At 36.1% G+C, this 22,718-nt stretch overlaps 1 protein-coding gene, 1 long non-coding RNA gene and 1 pseudogene across 2 annotated transcripts; all 3 read left to right on the forward strand.

Moving 5' to 3' along the window:
* Positions 1-5: 5 nt before the first annotated feature.
* Positions 6-2,241, forward strand: LOC127158001 (scavenger receptor cysteine-rich type 1 protein M130-like; the record flags this gene model as incomplete). The annotated part of the gene is made up of 4 exons (XM_051101162.1): positions 6-66; positions 249-326; positions 536-850; positions 929-2,241. Coding segments are annotated over 4 exons (663 nt in total), but the record flags the coding sequence as incomplete, so codon positions are not given.
* An 8,502-nt stretch (positions 2,242-10,743) lies between these two features.
* Positions 10,744-22,571, forward strand: LOC127158002 (scavenger receptor cysteine-rich domain-containing group B protein-like; annotated as a pseudogene).
* Positions 18,077-18,664, forward strand: LOC127158003 (uncharacterized). Its single transcript, XR_007826038.1, has 3 exons — positions 18,077-18,141; positions 18,334-18,396; positions 18,562-18,664. It is a non-coding gene; the product is annotated as an uncharacterized LOC127158003 (long non-coding RNA).
* Positions 22,572-22,718: the final 147 nt, after the last annotated feature.

Raw genomic sequence — 22,718 nt, forward strand, 5'->3', positions numbered from 1 at the left:
AGTGTCCATCTTCACCATGGGGACAGAATGACTGTGATAATGAAGTGGCCAAAATCATTTGCTCAAGTGAGATGATATTTAAATGATGTTTAACACAATGTTTATATCTAATGTGAGTAAACTAATATTTCTTAAAAAGTAAACAGCTGATTTACGAGGCTTAAATTATTTTTTTCTCATTGAGGAGACTGTTAATCTGATATGAAAATATCTTGATGTCCCCTAATTGTATCATGTTTTAATTTCAGAGGAGGAAAATCCAGAATCTCCTCGGAGTCATTTGAAATGTTTTGTCTCACCAACTCCTCAACAGAAACGGTGTTCAAGTAAGTTTTTGACAAAAAAAAGAAAAAAAAAAAAAAAAAAAATACAATTTAATTAATGTTTGCCTTATTTTCTATGATAAATGTGATAGATGTGCATTCAAACAAGAAGTGTAATCATACATCTAAAGCCATCTTGGTTCAGTTTTAGTGTGTTTTATTGCAAATGTTGTGTTGAAGCCGGTCTGTGCTGATTGATGTGTGTGTTGTAGATCATGTTCCTCTCAGACTGAGTGGAGGGGAGGGCCGGTGCTCTGGGAGGCTGGAGGTGTATCATAACGCTGTGTGGGGCTCAGTCTGTGATGATCAGTGGGACATCAGTGATGCTCAGGTGGTCTGCAGGCAGCTGGGTTGTGGAGCAGCACTGAGGGCTGATGGGAATTCAGTCTTTGGTGCTGGTGAAGGTGTTGTGTGGATGAACAAAGTCGAGTGCAACGGGAATGAGATTCACCTGTGGGACTGTCCTCTCTCCCTGAATAACCACACTGACTGCTCCAACAAAGAGCGTGCTGGACTCACCTGTGCAGGTCAAAGCAAACACTGAGGAATAATATTTATTTGAGCATTTAGAGCTGAAAATATTTATTTTGTTTTTATAATTACAGATTTGTCAGAATTTACTGCTCCTGCCACAACAACATCAGCTTCTCCTCCAGTGCGCTCAACATCAGTCTCTCCTCCACAAACTCCTCCAGCAGCATCTCTCTCCGTCCCCCCAGTGCTTGTGATTGTACTGGTAGTTGTGCTCTTACTGCTCTTAGTGTCACTGCTTATACTGATTCAGCAAAAGAGAGTGATGAGGAGAGGTAGGTAGGAGATCCAGTGTTATATCTGGCTCAGAGATGTAACATTAAGGGAGACTACATGGCGGAATAGCTTCAAACACAATATTTATTACAAAAAAAATAAGATAAAATAATAAAAATAACATAACACAGAACAGCAGTACCAGTAGGTTCAATTAATATGAAATGCAAGTGAATAGATGCACAATGAACTGTGGTCAGTGCTTGTGAATGGATGCAAAACAAACATAATGCTACAAAATTGAAGCGCAGCTCTGTCAAACTGCCCAAGCAACAATGGAACAGCGATGCCGACGAACTCACCACATGTTTAAATAAGTCTCACAACCTGCAACAGAGAAACTAAAACACCCAAACCAACACAACTCAGTCCTAACACACACCCCCCCTTAAAAAAATCATTCTCAATAACAGAATAATTCATAAGATAGGAATTCAACTTGACAAACAGCTTGGGTGAATAATACCACCAGACTGAGTCTGGAGAAGAACCGCTCCTGCACCCGCTTGACTTGCGACCACTTTGGGGCGCTGCTAATACAGGAGCCGCCGTCAACAGCAAGTTCATTGTCTCAAATGCCCTTTGACATTGTGGGGTCCACTCAAACTTAGCGGAGTTCTTTAAAAGATTAGTCAATGGACAAATGACCGATGGAAAATTGGGGCAAAAACTGCGATAGTAACTGACCATCCCGATAAACCTCATGAGCTCTTTTTCAGTACAAGGGAAATTCTCTATCCACCTCCTTTCCCCAAGTAAAAAACCGTTGCCCATGCAAAGTTACATTTGCCTAAATTCACGGTCAAATTAGTCTCCGCCAGACACCGAAATAAATCTCGGCCATCACTGTAAACCAATTAAAAATTCAGGATGCGCGCGCAGCATGGTTGCAGAAAACCCGGGAGAGATCGTCTTTACGGCTAGAGAATTACACGGATACGGTACAAAACACTTAGATTTAAAACGAGTATAGATTATATTAATTAGATGTCATTTTCAAAATGTTATTCGCATATTACAAGAGTTTGTCACACAGCGATAAGCACTGTTATTTAACGAAATTGACGTTAGATAGTGGGATAGTCTTACAGATCCGAAACAGGGATGAGGTTTTTTGTAGACGGTTCAAGTGGCAGTCTACAGAGCCATGGAATAAAAAAAGGAAAATTTGATTTTATATTTCAAAATTCTGACTTTATTTTCGCAATTCCGAATTTATATTTCACAACTCTAGAGGAAAAACAACTCGTCATTCTCCCTTTTCCCCTCGGCTTAGAGTTTACATCCCACACTTCTTGCTTTTTTCCCCTCAGAATGAACAATCTCAGTAGTTTTGTTAAATCGAGTTATAAAGTCCGAATTAGGAGATATAAACTTGCATTTGTGAGATAAAAAAAAAAATATTATGTAAAATGTTAATAGTAATAGGTTTAAATAATATTTCACGTTGTAACTGTAGGGCTAATACAATACGTCCCCTATGAACAGCAAATGTGAATATGATGTAGACCTATTGTTTAAATCAAATTTATGATTTAAAAGTAGAGTAATCAGCAGTTTTCATCCATAGTATGTCCGTTTAAACGTCTTCAAATGGCGTCTTTGACTACAGTATTCTATAAATAATTATTTGCATTCTGATTTTGACATCAAAAGGCACAACAATATATATTTTTTCTTTATTCCATGCATTTTTCCCGATTTGAAAATCGTGGCGCATCACACACTACAAGATATTATTATGATTATCATGCCGGAGGGATCGCCTCATGTGATCTCATGCAACAGATCGTCATTTCAGCAACTAATGATTACATATGTTCAGGGGCGTAGCACCAAATTCTGGGCCCTATGCACAAGCAGTGGCCATGGGCCCCCGTAAGCTCGAGGTTCACAACTACCTAACTAACCTTACTACTAATCTAAAATAAAGGAAAATAAAATTTCACTCCTCAGGGGCCCTCCCCCCATTTGGGGCCCTGGTAATTTAGTCCCACTTTTCACCCAACTACGACGCCCCTGCATATGTTAGCAGCTTTCTGCACTTACCCAGTATGTTCAAAACTGGAACAATTTCACCCCAGAGCTTCTCTTTCTCCTTACAGTTGTGGTACATTTTTGACACATTATACAGACAGTGTTACTACATAAACTCAAGAAGCAGGTTCCTCCATCGCCACTATCCAACAGACCATACAGCAGCTGCTTTGAGGGTGCACACTAGCTGTAGTTAAAGTACTGATGCAGTCATGTGGCCGCCATCATCCCAATTTAAAATCCTAAATATCAAACATGTTTGATATTAATCGGGGTGGCCCCGATTTGTGTGCGAGCAGATTGGGAGGTGCAAGATTCGATCTGTGAACACCTCACATTACCAGATAATCATCTGTGCTGAACATCAGCTCCACAAGATTTTTGCTCCAATTCTTAGGAGGGGAAATCGGACTAAAATTCCTCTAGTGCAGGGGTGCCCAAACCTGTTCCTGGAGATCGACTTTCCTGCAGAGTTTAGTTCCAACCCTAATCAAACACACCTGTCTGTAATTATCAAGTGCTCCTTGAGATCCTAATTAGCTGGTTCAGGTGTATTTGGTCAGGGTTGGAGCTGAACTCTGCAGGAAAGTCGATCTCCAGGACCAGGGTTGAGCACCCCTGATCTAGTGTGAATCCGGCTTAAGTCAATGGTTCAATCCTGGTCCTGGGTGACCCCTGCTCTGCACATTTTGCATGTCTCCCTTATTTAACACACCTGATTGAGATCATCAGCTCGTTAGTTCAGTTCATGGATCTCTCTCCTAAGCTGATGTCTGTCAGGTTTGTCTGTCTACACTCACAGCTTTTTCTGACTGGTATACAGGACTACAAAGGACACAGAAGCTGTTTATCATGACATTCATCACAGACAACATCACTCTGAGGGGTGAGGCATCATGGAAGAATGTTAAAAGCTGTAACTATATTACAATTTATGTGTTTAGAAATAAAAAAACACCCGAGAAAAAGTAAGCCATCAACAGCAAAGTAAACAGCTCATAAAGTTTGAATTACAAAATTTTGGGACAGATCTGATCCACTGTAGAATTAAGGCTTTTTCTAACCTTCACATCTACCTAATTAATTTTAATCATATTAAGTCTTCTATTTAAATAAGTCTCTCCACTGAGAATGTCAGATGAGTGTAACTGTTTATTTTTCTGGGTTATTAACATGTAATCAGATGAATTTGTAGATGATAGTTTATCAGACTCCAAAACCACAACGCTGCATGTTTATGTGTGTCAGTGAATGTCTCTTCCTGTGTGGTTTTAGAGAGTGATAAGCAGGAAGTGCATTTGTAGAGTTTAAAGAGATAAAAAGCTAACTTTGTTCCCCAAACACAATTTCTTTTTAAAGAAGTTAAAATATGATGATTGCATTAGCACTTTTAATCAGTGGCGGTTTATTGAAACCTTCTGACTGTTCAACAGGTGCAATAATAAAGACCAACCACAAAACCCTAACCCTAACTAAGACTATAGTTTAAACTGCACTGACAGATGCCAACCAACAGCATCAGACATGCTTGTCGGGTTTTGTTAGATCAGCGTTTCTCTCTGTCAGTGTCTGTTTCCATTAGTCTTCATTTGTTTCCATGAAGTGAATATGTGTGATCTGCATTTGTCGAGTCGTGGAAAGTCTGAGCTGTTTGGTGAGCTCAATCTGATGATTATCTCTTGTTGAAATTTGAGAATTAACCCTGATATACAAAAAGCTGGATAAATGGGTTGTTCACACAGAATGCATTGCAGTTTAAAAAAAAAAAAAAAAAAAAAAAAAAAAAAAAGGTTAAATTTTTAACTTGACATGGCATAGGAAAAAAACACAAGATCAAGATCAAAACCAAATTTTACTATGCAAAATAATTATTTTTAACTGTCTGAAAACAAAACATGGTTTACAGTCTGTCTAAATTGATTCACTGTGATCGATTTTAATATATTACATAATTAAAAGTATAAACTATCTAAAAGCTATTTGAAAAAACGCTAACTAACTGAAACCTATTTTTTCTCAAAAATCCCTGTTGTTACTGCCATGCAATGAATCTTGGGATAATCTGGATCCATTTGTATCCCTTGTGGCACTTGAAGGAGCCTTTGAATTTGGACAGCCTTCATCCTGCTGCTGTGATGCTTTCAGTGTTTGTGTGATTTAAGGTCAAACTCAATGTCATTTAAATTCTGTTGCTTAATGAATGTAATTAAATATTTAGAAATGTGATAACTGTCATATATCATACAGAGAATGCTCTGTCAGAGTTTTTGGGAATATTTCTACACAAAAATGATTTCAAACATTTGACAGAACACAACATCACAGTTGTTTAAACAAAAAAGTGTGACTCATATTATATTAAATATGCATTTCTGTCATGAATTCTCATGTTTTTATCAGGTTTAATCTAATAGGTTTAATCTCTCAGTCAGTCATGAGATGTCTATGACATAACACAGCTATATTACAAATTACAATGTGAGGTTTTGTTTTACATGTGTATCAGAAGGAAATCAGAATCATGTGAAGATCAGCAGTAAAGAAAAATTAGATGGGTTATTGTCACATATAGGTTTACTTTACAACTACATATTTTTGTTGTTCATTCAAACTAAATCTAGCAAAATAAATAAGTACACACACAAAAAAGTGAAATTTTTGTTTATTTATTAATTTAGTTTTTTAAAACAGACTATGATGATGTGGGGCAGATGTCAACTAAAGAGGGAGGGGCCATATGACTCAATGACCACACCCACTATATCTTTGTTCACAAAGTCACATTACAATTACTGGAGCTACTGGAAGTTTGTTATATTGCTACTAATGCATCAGTGCCTTTTCTATGAAAAACTGCATGCTTTGCAAAAAATTGGTAACAACAATTTGTATTTTGGTATTCAGATTATTTTTATACTGATATTGTTGCTTTTTACCTAATGAACAAATAAACATATTATATTATTCATTCAGTCTTTTAACCTTTTTTTTTAAAAGAGCAATTAGTGGAAAGCAAAAATCTTTTTAGACAGCATTTTGACAGCCTTATCTACATAAATATAATGACAAACAAATCTAAATAAATAAATGCATAACATAGGTGTAAAGTATAACAGTGCCCAACACAGCCAAATTTATTTACAATAAAAATAACAACAAAAATAGATGGCAAAGATTTATTGCACACATTATGTAAAATGTGATTAAAAAATCACACACAAATTTAAACACACTTCCCAGCTGCACAGTTTACTGTGTGATGGTGCACTTCAACTTAAATGACTTTAAACCATTTTTAGTCTAATTTTGTGGCCGATTATTTGCATTTAGTTTAAATATTTGAGATTGCAGGTTGAGATTGGGCTATTATTTCTTCAGAGCCTCCACCTGATGAGCTGAAGGCTGAGGGTCTTTCATATTAAGAAACAATATAATTTTAATGACCACATTTGATTTAATGTCAGACATTTTAATAAACACTTAGTCTGACTGCAGTGTGTATTTACATTATTCGGTCACTCTGTGTATTAAAATATATCTGTGCAGCAGATATAGAGTAAAATTAGTATGCTGTGAAATGAGCTTTACATGAAATAAATGAGAAATGTAGCCATTATGTAGCTGTTAGAAAGAAATGAACAATTTGCCTCCAGAAAAATGTGTAACAGTGTGAGGCTCCCTCATGTGGTGACACAAGGACAAGACTCTTGTCTGCTCCTCTTTACAATAAGAAGTGTTTTGCTGCCATCTGCTGGATGAATTATGCAAACACACAAACAAACACATAAACACACAGCTACAAATGTCTTTATATGATGCCAAAGCCATATCTTTAAAATATAAACCAATGTTTATTTACAAACTTGTCTTAGTTCAGTTCATTTTATAATGTATTAACATACCATTTATGCATATATAATATAATATGACAAAAAGTTGACATTTTTAATAAAAAACTTACAAGTATTTTTTTTTTTTTTAATAATTAAATAATTTCGATGTTTAAATTCAGTTAGTAATGTAGTAGTTTGCGCATCACTGGCGATGTGATTTGTGTGTGGACAGTTAAATTTGCCATTCAGTTAATTCATTGCAATGTGGCAAAGTTGTTTTGTATTTTACATATTTAAACGTCCAAACATCCAAATGTGCAGAATATGTTGTTTTTAATCATGAAACATCCCAAAGATGTGGCAGTATTTTAATGTTTTGAGGCTACAGATGAACAAGTAAGCATTTTTAGAACATTTGTACTTTATTTTTATTTTGGTTATATTTTAATGACACATTGAATCTGATCTGTCATGAGCTGAACTGTTGAAGGTCTGGTGTTGAGTCAGTTCATAACTGGCTGAAGTGAAATGGAGAACATGTGACTCAAATCTGTGATTGGGGACAGTGAAGATTGACTGATACACAAACCTGAGACCCTTCCCCACAGGACAGATGCTAAAGCAGGTATGTTTATAGGTTTATATCCCTTCTACCCTTGTGAAAAAGAGGTGTGCTTAATTTTATTGAATGTGCACTTAAATAATGCATGAAATTAAAGATTAACTAAAGACAGTACACTCTCGTGACTTTCTTAACTCACTTTGTTTTTAAACACTTTAAGTTTTAAAAATGTGCTTTGTAATAATGTTTAATTACGTTTTACTTAAACTTACATTTTAAATCACTGTTTTTGTCATGCTTTAAAGAGATATAGTTATGTTGATGTATTGATTAATATACTAAAGCATGTGTAAAATAACTGACTTTAATTTCAACTGAAGTGTGTTGCCTAAAGTCCATTAAATTCATAATGTATTTTTTAAAGTGTTTATATTATATACCGTGTGCATTATATACTGGGTGTATTTTTCTTCTAAACTTCATTACAATTGTTTATACATTATACTCCATTTGATTAAATTGGACTTGATTAAAAGTTTGACTGCAATACATTTGGTGTTGGTCTGTACATGATAAATTATTATTTGAATTATTTGACAGTAAAACTTTCTAGTTTCCAAGAGTCTGAAATGTAAGATTGTGTAGTACTTGTATGACAATTTAACATAAAATGCATATAACAGAATTAAGGATTATCAAATATAGATTAAGATTAAGGCAGATGTTGAATAATATGCTTTAAATTACATGTTTATTACTATTGTGCACTTCAGAATCAATATCTGTAGTCTTTAGTCTAACATTTTTTGAACAAACTGGATTGTACTAAATTAGGCGAAACAAAGAAAAAGAAAAGAAAGAAAGAGAAAGAAAGTAAAATCATGTTTATATTGTTGTAAATTACACTGGTAATTTATTTGTGGAATTTATTTGTGGACCGTTGGGGAAAAAAAAAACATGAAGAACAAAAAACAAAAAAAAAAAAAGTTTTGTGTGGTAACTTAAAAGGAAATGAACAATTTCTATCCAGAAAAAAAAAAAAAATGTTTAACAGTGAGAATCTCCCTCATGTGGTGACACAAGGACAAGACTCTTGTCTGCTCCTCTTTACAATAAGTGTTTTGCTGCCATCTGCTGGATGAATTACACATTACAGTGCTAAACACACATCTACAGCTACAAATATCTTTCATATAATACCAGATGAATATATTATATCGCCTTGTTCAGTAAATATACACAAATACCTAAAGCAGTAAGTTAGTTAAATAAATGAACACATTCTTTATACTCACGCATAGATGGTGGGTGGATGTGTGTCCCTCTAGGGGGGTCTGGGGGCATGCCCCCCCAGGAGAAAATTTTATACATTTTAAAGTGAAATTCATTAATTTGGTGTACTTTAAGAACTCAAAATTAAGAGATCCAACCCATGTTCATTGTGCAAATTGAACAAACAAAAAAGTTGATGACAGTCTGAAAAAAAGGTTCTAGAACTGCCCCTGGTGAGAATATACTGTGTTCTTCCTTGACCCATGCTACACCCTCCACTGAGTTTTCTGAGCCCTCATTCTGGGCCCGTTTCAACCTCTGAGCCCTATGCAGTCTTTCCTCTTCAAAATACATATATCAAAAAAGGAATTTTATGCAGCGTTTTTTTTAAATCAAATTTAAGGCTTTTTGTTACTTTTTTTAAAGACCTGCAGAAATAGAATTATTAATATGGAATAAGCAAGATGTCTAAACTGATATCCTGATTTACAGCTCAGATAATGTTCATTATCAAAAACAGTAACATCTGTAAAAATTGTAACAAGCTTATTTTTATATGATGAAATTATTAAAAATAATTATTCACCTCAATACCATGGTATAAAAATGAACTACATGGCTTCTAGGTATTTGTATGAAGAACAGTGGTCTTAGTATAAATGCACAAACGCTATTAATCACAAAATACTGTAATTATATTCCATTACCTTCCATTCCATTCTTTAATAGATTTAATACATGTATACATAATAATATAACACAGTTCGATATGTACCACAATTCTGCCGCAATACCATAGTGCAGTCAGTGTTACAGTAAAAATAATCCATTATATTAAATTATTCTGACTATGGTTGCGCACAGTGTTTCTCCTGTTTGTCAGCGCTGTTTCATCTGTTTAAATCGCCATGTCATTGTGTTCTTCACCGAATTCAAGCGCTTCACTCTGGATCTCACAGCACTGTTTAGTGCTCGCGAGTAAACGCATCTGCTCTAGTAAACGCTCCGCTGCTGTGTGAACTGTGATCCGAGCGGATAACGCGCTCTTCAAACGACTAGCACATTTAATCCATAACGCGATTTTTGTCTTTCCAAATTTAAGACCTCTTGAAATTATAATTTAGACTTTTCTTATACTAATTAAAGTATTTAATAGGGATGCACCGAAACGTATCGGCCGAAATGCTTGCGCGTTTTGTCAGTAAAGCCGGTTCTGTAATCAGCGGTAAATGCCATCAGGTGCGTGATTTCACGTTGAGCCGTATATACTACACACAGCCGTAGTTCACTGACGAGCTGCGCAAATTCACACTGATAATGAACATGGATTTGCGCAGCTCGTCAGTGAACAACGGCTGTGTGTAGTATATACGGCTCAACGTGAAATCACGCACCTGATGGCATTTACCGCTGATTACAGAACCGGCTTTACTGACAAAACGCGCAAGCATTTCGGCCGATACGTTTCGGTGCATCCCTAGTATTTAATACTTTTTATGGCTTTAAAAGTTCGTTATTTAAAAGAACACTTGTTGATTAAAAAAAAAAAAAAAAAAGTACATAAATTGTGGACCTTTGGCTGGATGGGGTGGGTCGTTCGAACCACCCGAACCCCCCCCTGGCTACGGGCCTGTATTTGGAATAGAAACCTATGTATATTTACAAATCTTATCTGAATAGGTATTTTTTGTTGTACACAAACAGTCCAGTTCATTTTAAAATGTAGTAACATACTGTTCATTGTACTTTTGTACATTACAACTGTGTAGGAAAATTCAGTTTAATGTTATGCACATTGTTCCAAAAATAACTTTAAATGTTCAGTTTATTATAATTTAAATATCTATAGCAAATATCAACTTACTTTCTGTGTGAAGTAAAGTTTTAGTAAGTGTCTGATGTGAGCAGTCAGTCATCAGTGCTTGTATCTGCTGTGTTCAGGTTCAGGCTTTGATGCTGAATATAAGCTGCAGTGTTTCTGTATCAATCTGCTTTAAGTTTAGTGTGACTTTATCTCCACACTGACTTATGACTGACACGAGTCTGTCCTCAGTGAAGTGTCTCTTCACGCTGGAGGAGGAGTCCCGCTCATCAGCGCTGACACTTTATTGATATATATGGAGCAAATAAAAATGCTGCTTTCTGATTTGTCACTGATTGTGTTTGATGATTTCCTCTGTTGTGTCTAATAAGGTAACAGTGAGTGTCATTGGCAGCTGTGAGTCTCTCTCTCTCTTTAGGGGGCTGACAGGAGCCAGTTTCTTCAGTGTGTTTGAGGGAGCAGACGAGAAACTTGTGCTGTGCTCTGAGTTGATGAAATATTGTGTGTCAGTCAAATGGAGAAGATGGACAGCTGTCTGATGCTGATGTTTCTGTGTTATATGGCAAAACTCATCACCTCTGGTAGGTACATAATCAGGATCAGTAGTTAATCTATTCTTTCAAATGAGCTGAAATAATTTTCAAGTAATTTTACACTTTACTACATACTATGTTTGGTATGTTCACTAATGGTCTCCTCTCTCTCATGTGTAGACAGTGTGAGTGTGAGGTTGGTGAATGGCAATAATCCCTGTGCTGGTCGAGTGGAGGTTTTTAATGATGGTCAGTGGGGAACAGTGTGTCATTATTGGTGGGATATTGCTGATGCTGCAGTGGTGTGTAGAGAGCTGGACTGTGGAACGGCTGTAAAGGCAACATATGATGCTCACTTTGGACAAGGATCAGGACCGATTTCAATGGGTTTTGTAGAATGTAGTGGATCAGAGACTGCACTGAAAGACTGTAGTTCAAACAGCTGGAATACACAGCGATACTGTAAACATGATTACGATGCTGGTGTCGTCTGTTCAGGTAAGCTGCTCCAAATCTATCCTGTTATTTTATCGCTCTCTTTCATAATTCACACTCAAACAATAAAATACATTTCTATATGTTGGTGTGGACAAATTGCATCAATGTCAATTTTATGAAACAGGAAATCTGTTTAATTGTTTTGATCATAATATTCATCCTCATTCCTTATTTTATTACAATAAACTATGAAGAGAATCAATATTAAATGTCATGTTTTTTTTTTTATTCTCAGTCTGATTTCATCTGATTTATGTTATTTTAATGAAGGTTACAGAATTACACAAAATTATTGCAGATTACTGACACTGAATAAATGAAATACAAAATGTCAAAGTTTAATAAGTTTTCTCTAGTGTTTCAGGTGAGTAGAGATGTTTAATTAATAATATGTCTTTGTATTTCAACAACTCAGGAAATGGACTTCGACTTGTAGACGGGTTTCACCTGTGCTCTGGTAGAGTTGAGGTGATTTATGGGAACATATGGGGTTCAGTGTGTGACGCTGCCTTTGAGCAGCAGGATGCAGAGGTTGTGTGTAGAGAGCTGGACTGTGGGGCTCCTGTACAGGTGCTGGGAGCAGCTGCTTTTGGCAAAGGGAAAGGCCGTGTTTGGTCAGAGAATATTCAGTTCAGAGGAAATGAATCTCAGATACACATCTGTCCACAATCGTCTTCACAGATGCACAATTGTTCCCATAACAATGATGTGGGAGTGATCTGTTCTGGTTGAGTATTAACATTTAGCATCTCTTTAGATAAACTGCATACATATGTAATATACTGCTGTTGCGTCTTGACTTGTAGTTTCACGCTGTTTAAGCTGACACTTGTTTGTCCAGGTTACACTGATCTCAGACTGATAAATGGTTCAGACTCTTGTTCTGGAAGAGTGGAGCTTCAGTATCTTGGTGAATGGGGCACAGTGTGTGATGCATGCTGGGATATGAGAGCTGCCAGTGTCCTCTGTAGACAGCTGAAATGTGGGATTGCTGTGTCTCTTGTGGGGTCAGACTGGTTTGGAGAGGGAAGTGGTGAAATCTGGGCTGATGTGTTTGATTGTGATGGGAATGAAACAAAACTCTCAGAATGTTCCATCTCTTCCTGGAGTCGAGCTGAATGTTCTCATAGACGAGATGTTGGAGTCATCTGCACTAGTGAGTGAATTCACCAACAATGAAGTCATGGGTTTCAGAATAAAACTACACATTTAAACAATGTAATGTATTTTAAATAAATATTGAATGACAAATAAATACTCTCTCTAGAGAGTGAAGCTCATCTGAGGAACTGCAGCTTTTCACAAACTCTCAACTGCAGCTCCACACAAAAGCTGTCAATCACAAACTTTGGTGAGAAAATTAATATCTGTGGAGATTCTTTAGTTGTAATTGATCAATAATGTACATGTACAAGCACTGTTTTTCTTTCTCTAAATATCAGGTCGTGGGTCCATCAGGCTGGTGGGTTCTGGGGGGAGACTGTGCAGGGAGGCTGGAGGTTTTTCACAGCGGCTCATGGGGGACAGTGTGTGATGACTCCTGGGATATTAAAGATGCCCATGTGGTGTGCAGACAGCTGCAGTGTGGAGTGGCCCTCAGTAACCAGCAGGTACCAGCCTGGTTTGGTCCTGGTTCTGGACCCATATGGCTGGATGAGGTGGAGTGTGAGGGGAATGAGACGTCCCTGTGGAGCTGCTCTTCTTCAGGCTGGGGAAAACATGACTGTAATCACACGAAGGATGTAGGAGTCGTGTGCTCAGGTAAATAATAATGTAAATAATAATTTAATTTAAACTTTTAGTCACTCATTCAGGCTGCAAAATGACACTGCTGAATCTCCAGCACAAAACACACATGCTCAATGTAGCCCAATTTCCCAAAATAATCTCTAATGAGTTTGTTCTTTTTAGTGAATCAAAGACATACAGCTTACAGCTAACTTTGAGAGTTAAATCAGTGTAACCCTTACCAAAGAGAAGTGTACTTCAAGTTTATTTTATTAAGTATACTTAAGTAAAGTTCAAGTATATTTTTAAGTATACTTTATATAGTAAGTATACAAATATCAGTATACTAGTAGTATACTTTTCAGTGTACTACTTTAATACTCCTTGGGACTAAATTGGCCCACTTTCTAGTATACTTTTAAGTATACTTTAAGTATAACAGTAGTAAACTTTGAGTACACAACTAACATCTATGTTTTCAGTTTGTACTGCAAGTATACTAAAGTGAACCAATAGGTATACTGATAGTTTACTAATTATATACTTTTTTATGCATTTTAGTACACTTTGAAGTATAGTCTCAGTAAACTACAAGATCAGTAGTTTTATACTGTAAGTATGCTCGTAAGCTTTATTTAAGTGAACTTTATATCATACATTAAGTATACTACTATGTCCCTATTTAGGTATTAATTTGTATATGTTTTATATGAATATCTGAACACACAAAACATTATGAATAACTTATTCTAATATGTAGACAATGTTGTCTTTGTTTGTAAAGCATTTTACAAAATTAAGATATCCAGGAAATGGATATAAGTAGTTAAAAGTATCTAGGCCTCAAAACTAGATACACAAACCTCAAGAACGGTGGCAATCAGGAAATATTAAAAAGATTAGATCTGTACGTCACAGTACAACAAATAACTAACAATAATGACAAAATAACAACAAAAAAAGTTGAAATGAAGTCAGCAAACAGCAAAACAATAATCCTATAACAGTAACTGGATAATTTATTCATGCTGCAATGCATGGTGGGAACTTACAAAGCCTTAATTTCAACAATATGAAATTCTTTGCTCAGACAACTGTGTTTGACTGGTTGGGACAACATTTGTGTTGTGGTCTGACAAAGGTTTTTAGTTTAAAAAATAACATTTTTTAGTATTTGAGACAAAATGTTTTGTAAAATGGAAAATATGTATTTGCATTTTTTACAGTGTGGAAGCATCTGTTTTGGTTTCTTCTTCGCTTGTGTTTTGGAAACTTTGTACAGAAGATGTGTAATAGCATCTCTCATGTATAACAATGAAAACACGGATTCTCAGAGCACAAGTATAGCTTAAATACTTTTTCTAAGTATAAATCAAGTATACTTAAATGTGATTTTAAGTATATTTCTGATAAGTATATAAAGCACATTTCTGAGATGTACATAAAAAGTAGACTGGAAGTATACTTTCCTATTTTTAGTTTAAAAGAAGTATACTAATAGCACACTTGAATAAACTTCTTTTTCGTAAGGGAAGTACAGACTGGATATTTATATGACAAAGTGCAGCTAAAGATATGCATTTGATCAATATTAGTATTTTATATATATTAAAAAGTTAGGCATTTTTAAATTGGTTTAGTGTCGTTTTTATATATAAAATAATCATTAATGGAACAATTAAGAAGCTGTAATCGTTAGGAGGAATCAGAATCGTAAAATGTATGATTCACATCACTAATTAAAACTGAGCTGAGGTAATTTCTCATTCTTTTCCATCTAGAGTTTAAAGAGATCAGATTAACTGAGGGCTGTAAAGGGAATGTGGAGGTTTTCTACAATGGATCCTGGGGTAATGTGTGTTACAACCAGATGGACAGAGACACAGCGAGTCTGATCTGTCAAGAGCTGAACTGTGGAAGATCTGCCAGTGAACCCATTTATTCAGAGGGACTGAAGTCTCATAATTGGCTTGATAACCTTAAATGTCGACGACATGATTCCACTTTTGGCAGTGTCCATCATCACCCTGGGGACAAAATGACTGTGATAATGAAGTGGCCAACATCACCTGCTCAGGTGGGATGATATTTAACTGATTTAAGATGGTTTGAAATTGTAATGATTTGTTTAAATATTGTTATTTTTAGTCTTTTAATTACTTTTTTCTATTCAGTGGTAAATTTAATTTTAAACATGTTTTAATCTCAGAGGATCAAACACGTGAGTCTCCTCAGAGTCTTCTGACATGTTCTACCTCACCATCTCCTCACCAGAGACAGTGTTCAAGTATGTTTATTATCAGTTTATTATTATCACAACTTTAAACTTTGTTGTAAATGTTGTGCTGAAGCTGCTCAGTGCTGGCTGAAGTGTGTGTTTTTTAGATCATGTTCCTCTCAGACTGAGTGGAGGGGAGGGCCGGTGCTCTGGGAGGCTGGAGGTGTATCATAACGCTGTGTGGGGCTCAGTCTGTGATGATCAGTGGGACATCAGCGATGCTCAGGTGGTCTGCAGGCAGCTGGGTTGTGGAGCAGCACTGAGGGCTGATGGGAATTCAGTCTTTGGTGCTGGTGAAGGTGTTGTGTGGCTGAACAAAGTCGAGTGCAGAGGGAATGAGATTCACCTGTGGGACTGTCCTCTCTCCCTGAAAAACCACACTGACTGCTCCCACAAAGAACATGCTGGACTCACCTGTGCAGGTCACAGTAAAATACTGACAAATAATATTTATTTTAGATCATTTTATAATAATCATGATTTTAAATGTGTTTGTGTGTTGTGTGTTGCCAGTGTCCACTACTCCTGCCACAACAACATCAGCTTCTCCTACAGTTTCTCTTCCAGTGTGCTCAACATCAGTCACTCCACAAACTCTCTCCATCCCCTCAGTGCTTGTGATTGTACTGGTAGTTGTGCTCTTACTGCTCTTAGTGCCACTGCTTATACTGATTCAGCAGAACAGAGTGATGAGGAGAGGTAGGAGAGATCCAGAGACTGTCATATTGTGTCTTATTCAGTGTGTGATCAGTCATGTGTTGTGAACTGACAGCAGGTTTGTCTGTCTACACTCACAGCTCTCGCTGACTGGTACACTGGACTTCAAAGGACTCGGTCTCAGACTGAGCCAGTTTATGAGGAAATTTATCACAGGCACAATCAATTTACTCGTAGAGGTGAGGCATAATGAGAGAAGGGTTTGTCAGTCTATTAGTAATGATGAACATGTTTCTGACTGTTCTTTTCACCTTTAACAGGGAGTCTCATCTCTGAAGATGTTGCTGAGCTTCTCACAGGTTAGAGACATGATTTGCAAACACAGTAAATGAATTAAATAAATGCAAACTGTGAAATTCACAACTTTTTAGGAAATGTATGACACACACTCACATATGTGTTTGTTTGGATTTAGAAGATAGGGTGAATGAGATCACACCAGCAATATATGAGGATATCTGCACTGGTGGACGAATACCAGACTGTGAGACAGGTGCTGATGCTCTTCTGTACTTAAGTTGTATTTCTCTGTCTGTAATTCTGCAATGTGCATAGTAATATATACAGTACATTCAGTTTTGTTTTAAGTGCCTCAGCATTGGTTTCATGTTAAATTTGTAGATCACACACCAGAGGGATATTATGATGTTATTACCAGTGGACAAAACTATGGTACTGAAAAAGGTGATTTTATTTTTATATGATTTCTTTAAAGGGGTCATCGGATGCTAAGTTCACTTTTTCATGTTGTTTGAACATTAATGTGTGTTGGCAGTGTATGTACAAATCTACCCTATAATGATAAAAATCCATGCAGCGGTTTTTAATTAATCTGTAAAAATAATATCCCCTTTTTTCAAATCGAGCCATTCTCAGATGCCTGTCGGTGTGGCGTCACACCAACAGATGCCGCTCCCACGATAGTTGATTGATGTGAGCGTTTTACCTTAGACCAGCTGTCACAGATTTACCTTGAATCAGCGGTCACAGTCCGCCCTCTTTGTTTCGATGCTGGAGCAGGGATGTAAGTTAGACAAGAATATTTCCGATTGAGCGATTGAGGTGTTGTGTTGCTGGATGTAATTATGAACATAGTGGTCCTCATTTACTCCTGTCATCTGAACTGCTAAAGATGCAGTAGATTACGTTTGTTTGTAAAGAGAAAGCGCCTCCCGATCTACATATATCTGTCTGTGTTCACGCAAATCATTCGTGATCCAGCTTCACTTACAGCAGAAGTGAGTATAAGGGTTTTTTTAGGAATCTTTGCGATAACCTTTCCTTATAACGTGGTAGTTAGGAAGATTAGTGGCTAAACGCGGCTAATGTAAACAACACCGAGAGAAGAGAGGGGCGGGGTGAGCAGAGCTCATTTGCATTTAAAGGAACAGCCCCTTAGAATGAGATGATTTTTGCTGTGCTCATTTTGACAAGGTAAAAAGGGTGTTGTTTTACAAAACCATTGAGAATTTTTAATCAAAGTATATTAGAGACTTTTCATTAAGACCCTAAAGAATCATATCAACTTGTGGAAAATGGGCATCCGATGACCCCTTTAAGGTGAAGGCCAGCTCAGATATAATAAAATGCTGTTTTATCAGCTTATTGTTATATTTAAGAGCCTATAATGTTGTGTGTGTGTGTGTGTGTGTGTGTCTGTGTGTGTAGTGGTCACAACAGAGGATTATGATGATGTCATCATTAATGGACAGTGCTCTCACAGTGTAACAGGTGAGTCAGGTAGAAGTTAATTTTTAATTATTTGTTTCAATGATATATCAAACATGTTTATACCATTAATGAATCATAATGGCTATATCAGTTGTAATCTATCAGTCTGTCATGAGGGGACAGGGATCTATGATATGACACAAGATCAAGGTGTATTAAATTTAAAATGATTTTTATTGTACATGTGTAAAGAGGGAGATCAGGAGGAGTATGATGATGCATGGAGTATCACTGAAGATGTGAGAAACCTGTTAGGTAACATTTTTGCATTTGTTAAATATATAAAGCATTATATAAAACACCTTATTCATTAGTACATATTACATATTTTTTTATTAGTAATTTGCTGATTTAAAATAAATGAACTCAGTTTGAAATACTGATGCAGTCATAAACAATTCTTGCCTTTTTTTAATACAGACTATGATGATGTGGGGGAGGAGTTGAACGATGAGGGAGGGGCTCTATGACTAGCCACACCCACTGCCACTGTCACACTTTAGTTTTTTTTTTTTTTTTTTTTTTTTTTTTTTTTTTTTTTTTAATATGCTACTTAAATATGGTCAAGATGAACATAAATCTACATCAACAGAATCATTGTTAACATAATAATTTCTAATTAACATATCATAAAGTATTTCTACACTTCTGCACATCATCTTTTATAAGATGTTTGCATAAATGTTATTCAGTGGCTGTCGTCCTAAAAATTACAGTTGCATTACACTGTGGAATGCAAAAATTACACGTCTCACCCAAAAAGACTCTGCTAAATATGATAAAAATACTTAATCAAACAACATTTCAGAATTTGATCATCCAATTAAAAATGTAGGAGGAGTTTGTTAAAGTTGTACCATTGGTGCTTGGGCCTTAATTATAGTGTATTTGGTTACTGACTGTATGGATATTTATACGCCTCTATGGATATATTTATACGCCTACTGCCTTTATGATTAAAGCAAATCTGAATAACGCCATTTCAAGTACTTATTTCTTTTTTTTGTTTTTTTTTTAAGTTTGCCCAACCTGTAAGTACCATTAAATCTGATGGTATTACTTGCATGTTACTTTTTAAAGGTTATTGATAAAATGGTAGCACTTTACAATATGGGTGCACAAATATGCATTAATTCATGCTTAATTAATGCACAGATAATCATGAGTTAATGTATAATTCATGAAGAACTAAACCATTTATTAATGATTACTACATCAGCAACTAATGAACATTCTATATGGTTCATAGATTAATTGATGAATAAATTGTTATTAGTTAAATGTGTCATAATGTATTAATTCCGTAATAACATATTATATTAACTAATGATGTAAATTCATATGTTAATTACCACAGTTGTCAAAGCTATGTACTTTAACTTCCAGTGGTCTGCTTTAATTTATCATTAGCTAATGATTTACAAATGTATCATTATGTTATGACTTTATTTGTTGAGGCACAGAACTATTAACTTATTAAGTAATGTCATTGTGGTTATGGATTTAGAATTAGTTAGTCATGTGCCTTAACATTAAAGTCATAACATAATGGTACATTGGCATCTGGGCTGATGTATTTGATTTGATGTGATGGGAATGAAACACAACTCTCAGAATGTTCCATCTCTTCATGGAGTCGAGCTGAATGTTCTCATAGATGAGATGTTGGGAGTCATCTGCACTAGTAAGAGGATTTTAATGGAAAAAATTATTTTAATACATACTGTAAATTACCTTGCATTATCTTAATAAAATGCCACATCTTTTCCTCAGATTCTTCTCTGGCTCTTCATGATGGTCTGGTGCGGTTGTCTGGAGAGAGACAGTGTGAGGGGGAGGGGGGCGTTTTCATCCATCAGGTCTGGAGGAGAGTTCTGCTGGACTCCTGGAGTCTCACTGAATCCTCTTCACCAGCACCAGAGTCGAGTGCAGAGGGAATGAGATTCACCTGTGGGACTGTCCTGTCTCCCTGAAAAACCACACTGACTGCTCCCACGAAGTGCACGCTGGACTCAACGGTGCAGGTCACAGCAAACACTGAGGAGTATTAATTATTTATCCATTTTAGAATGTATAATATTGATATATTCAGAACATTCATGCTCTTGAATGTGTTTGTGTCTGTTTTTACAGATTTGTCTGTGTTCACTACTCCTGCCACAGCAACATCTGTCTCTCCTCCACAAACTCCTTCTGCAGCGTCTCTCTCCGTCCCCCCAGAGCTTGTGACTGTACTGGTAGTTGTGCTCTTACTGCTCTTAGTGCCACTGCTTATACTGATTCAGCAGAACAGAGTGATGAGGAGAGGTAGGAGAGATCCAGAGACTGTCATATTGTGTCTTATTCAGTGTGTGATCAGTCATGTGTTGTGAACTGACAGCAGGTTTGTCTGTCTACACTCACAGCTCTCTCTAAGAAGAGACACAGGATGACATCTGAGGCCGTTTATGAGGAGATTCAGCACAGACACAATCACTTCACTCAGAGGGGTGAGACATGAGCCATCAATCTCATTTAATATCATTAATAAGAGAGTCTGTCAGACAGTTGATGTTCATCTATTATTAGTCCAGTTAATCCTCCTGCTTCAAACCACAGAATTCCTGACAGAAAACCACAGAGCTGCAGCTGCATGTTTATGTGTGTGTGTGTGTGTGTGTGTGTGTCAGTGAGTGTCTCTTTCTGTGAGTATTTTTAGATTGTCATAAGGAGGTGTTCATATATTTTTAAGTGTAGGTGCAGGTGTGTGTGTGTGTGTGTGTGTGTGTGTGTGTGTGTGTCTATTTCTGGAAGGCAGTGAGGAATGGGTTCATGTGAGGATAGATTTGTGTGTTTACTAACAGGCCCAACAAAAAGGGATTTCTGCCTATAATGCTTTTAAGTGAATAATTAATATTTGTGCTGTTTTGTCTTCTTTATGATGCAAAGGAAATGAGGATTCAATCTGTTTGTAATGATGAACATGTTTCTGTCTGTTCTGCTCTCCTTTAACAGGGAGTCTCATCTCTGAAGAACTGCATTCTGGGTATGAAAATGCTGATGAGTTTCTCTCAGGTTAGAGAGATGAAGTGCATATTTATTCCACATTCCACTCAAATCCTTTTCAAACAATTCACCTAAATAAATAAATAAATTCTGTTACGTATTTGATCAATGACTCAATATTATTCAAATACTGCTGTTTACTTATATATTAACAGTTTGCTTTCCTCTTTTTAGCAAAAGAGTTCAAGACTGCATATTATGATGATGTCACCAATGGCAGTGGCCTAAAAGGTCAGTGACCTTTTTAATTGATCACATAATTAATTTCCAAATGTTTAATAAATTCTCAATCTCACCTGCAGCAACAACATATTTTGGTTTTGTATCCAAACATATTCTGTGTTGATGCAGAAGAGATGGTGAAGGAAATCTGTTATTCTACAATGGCATATAACCTAATTTTAAATTAAAAGATAGATATTTCAGTTTTGTTCTGAATGTGATGAATGTGTGAATTTGTAGAAGACACACCTGAGAGCTATGATGATGCCATTACAAGTGGACAGAACTCTGATTTAAAAAAAGGTGTTTTACTTTTTTATCAATTAAAAAATATATATTCCTTTAAAATCAAGATTGTTGGAGACAATATTTTAAAATACTGTTTTAATGTTTTTTTGGCTTATATTTAATTTTGAATCATATTGTGAATCATATTGTTTTTCGTTTGAATGTGTAGTGAACACACCAGAGAATTATGATGATGCCATCATCATTAGACCAAGCTCTCAAGGTGTAACAGGTGAGATGCACAGAACCCCTTTTTTTATCACCCTTTGTATGTTTACATGAGTATTGTAATGTACTGGAGAAAGCTGACTAAGACAGGGCCAGAAAACACACAGGAAACACGTAACAAGTATCAGATATGTGTTCTGTGTAATCAATTCACTTAAGGGAAAAGGGATCCTTTAAATTAAATAAAGTGTTTTATAAACTGATATGACATGTTATTATGTCATTCTTGATCAGAGGGAGTTCAGGAGGAGTATGATGATGTGACGAGTGTCAGTGAAGATGTGAGAAACCTGTTGGGTAAGTTACTTTTTTTTAACACCTTTATTTTACCTTAGTTTATATTGTCCAGATGTTTTACATTTTTAAAATATTCACCCAATAACAACATTTGACCTGATTTAAGATTTCGTAATTATTAACAGATTATGATGATGTGGAGGAGGAGTCAAACAAAGAAGAGGGCAATTCAGGCTCAATGATCACACCCACTGCCTTGGTTTAACACATTTAAACAAAGTTTAGGTGATATTGTTAATAGGTGATATATTAAAAATCTCAGGTTTCTCTATTTTCCCCTTTTTTGTATTAAAAATGTATGCCTTTGTGAGATTTGTATAGTTTTTCTGGCATTGTTAATATCAATAAAAACTTTTAAGACAATTTTGTTTGTGTGTGTATTTCAATACGACATTACCCTGAAGACAAACTTAAGATCTTACCTTGTAAAGCACAACCACAGTGATAGTGGTTGAAGACATCCTAAAAATACAAAGTGACCATCAGTGATTTAACAG

This window comes from Labeo rohita, unplaced genomic scaffold, assembly GCF_022985175.1.
Source record: "Labeo rohita strain BAU-BD-2019 unplaced genomic scaffold, IGBB_LRoh.1.0 scaffold_1298, whole genome shotgun sequence".
NCBI lineage: Eukaryota > Metazoa > Chordata > Actinopteri > Cypriniformes > Cyprinidae > Labeo > Labeo rohita.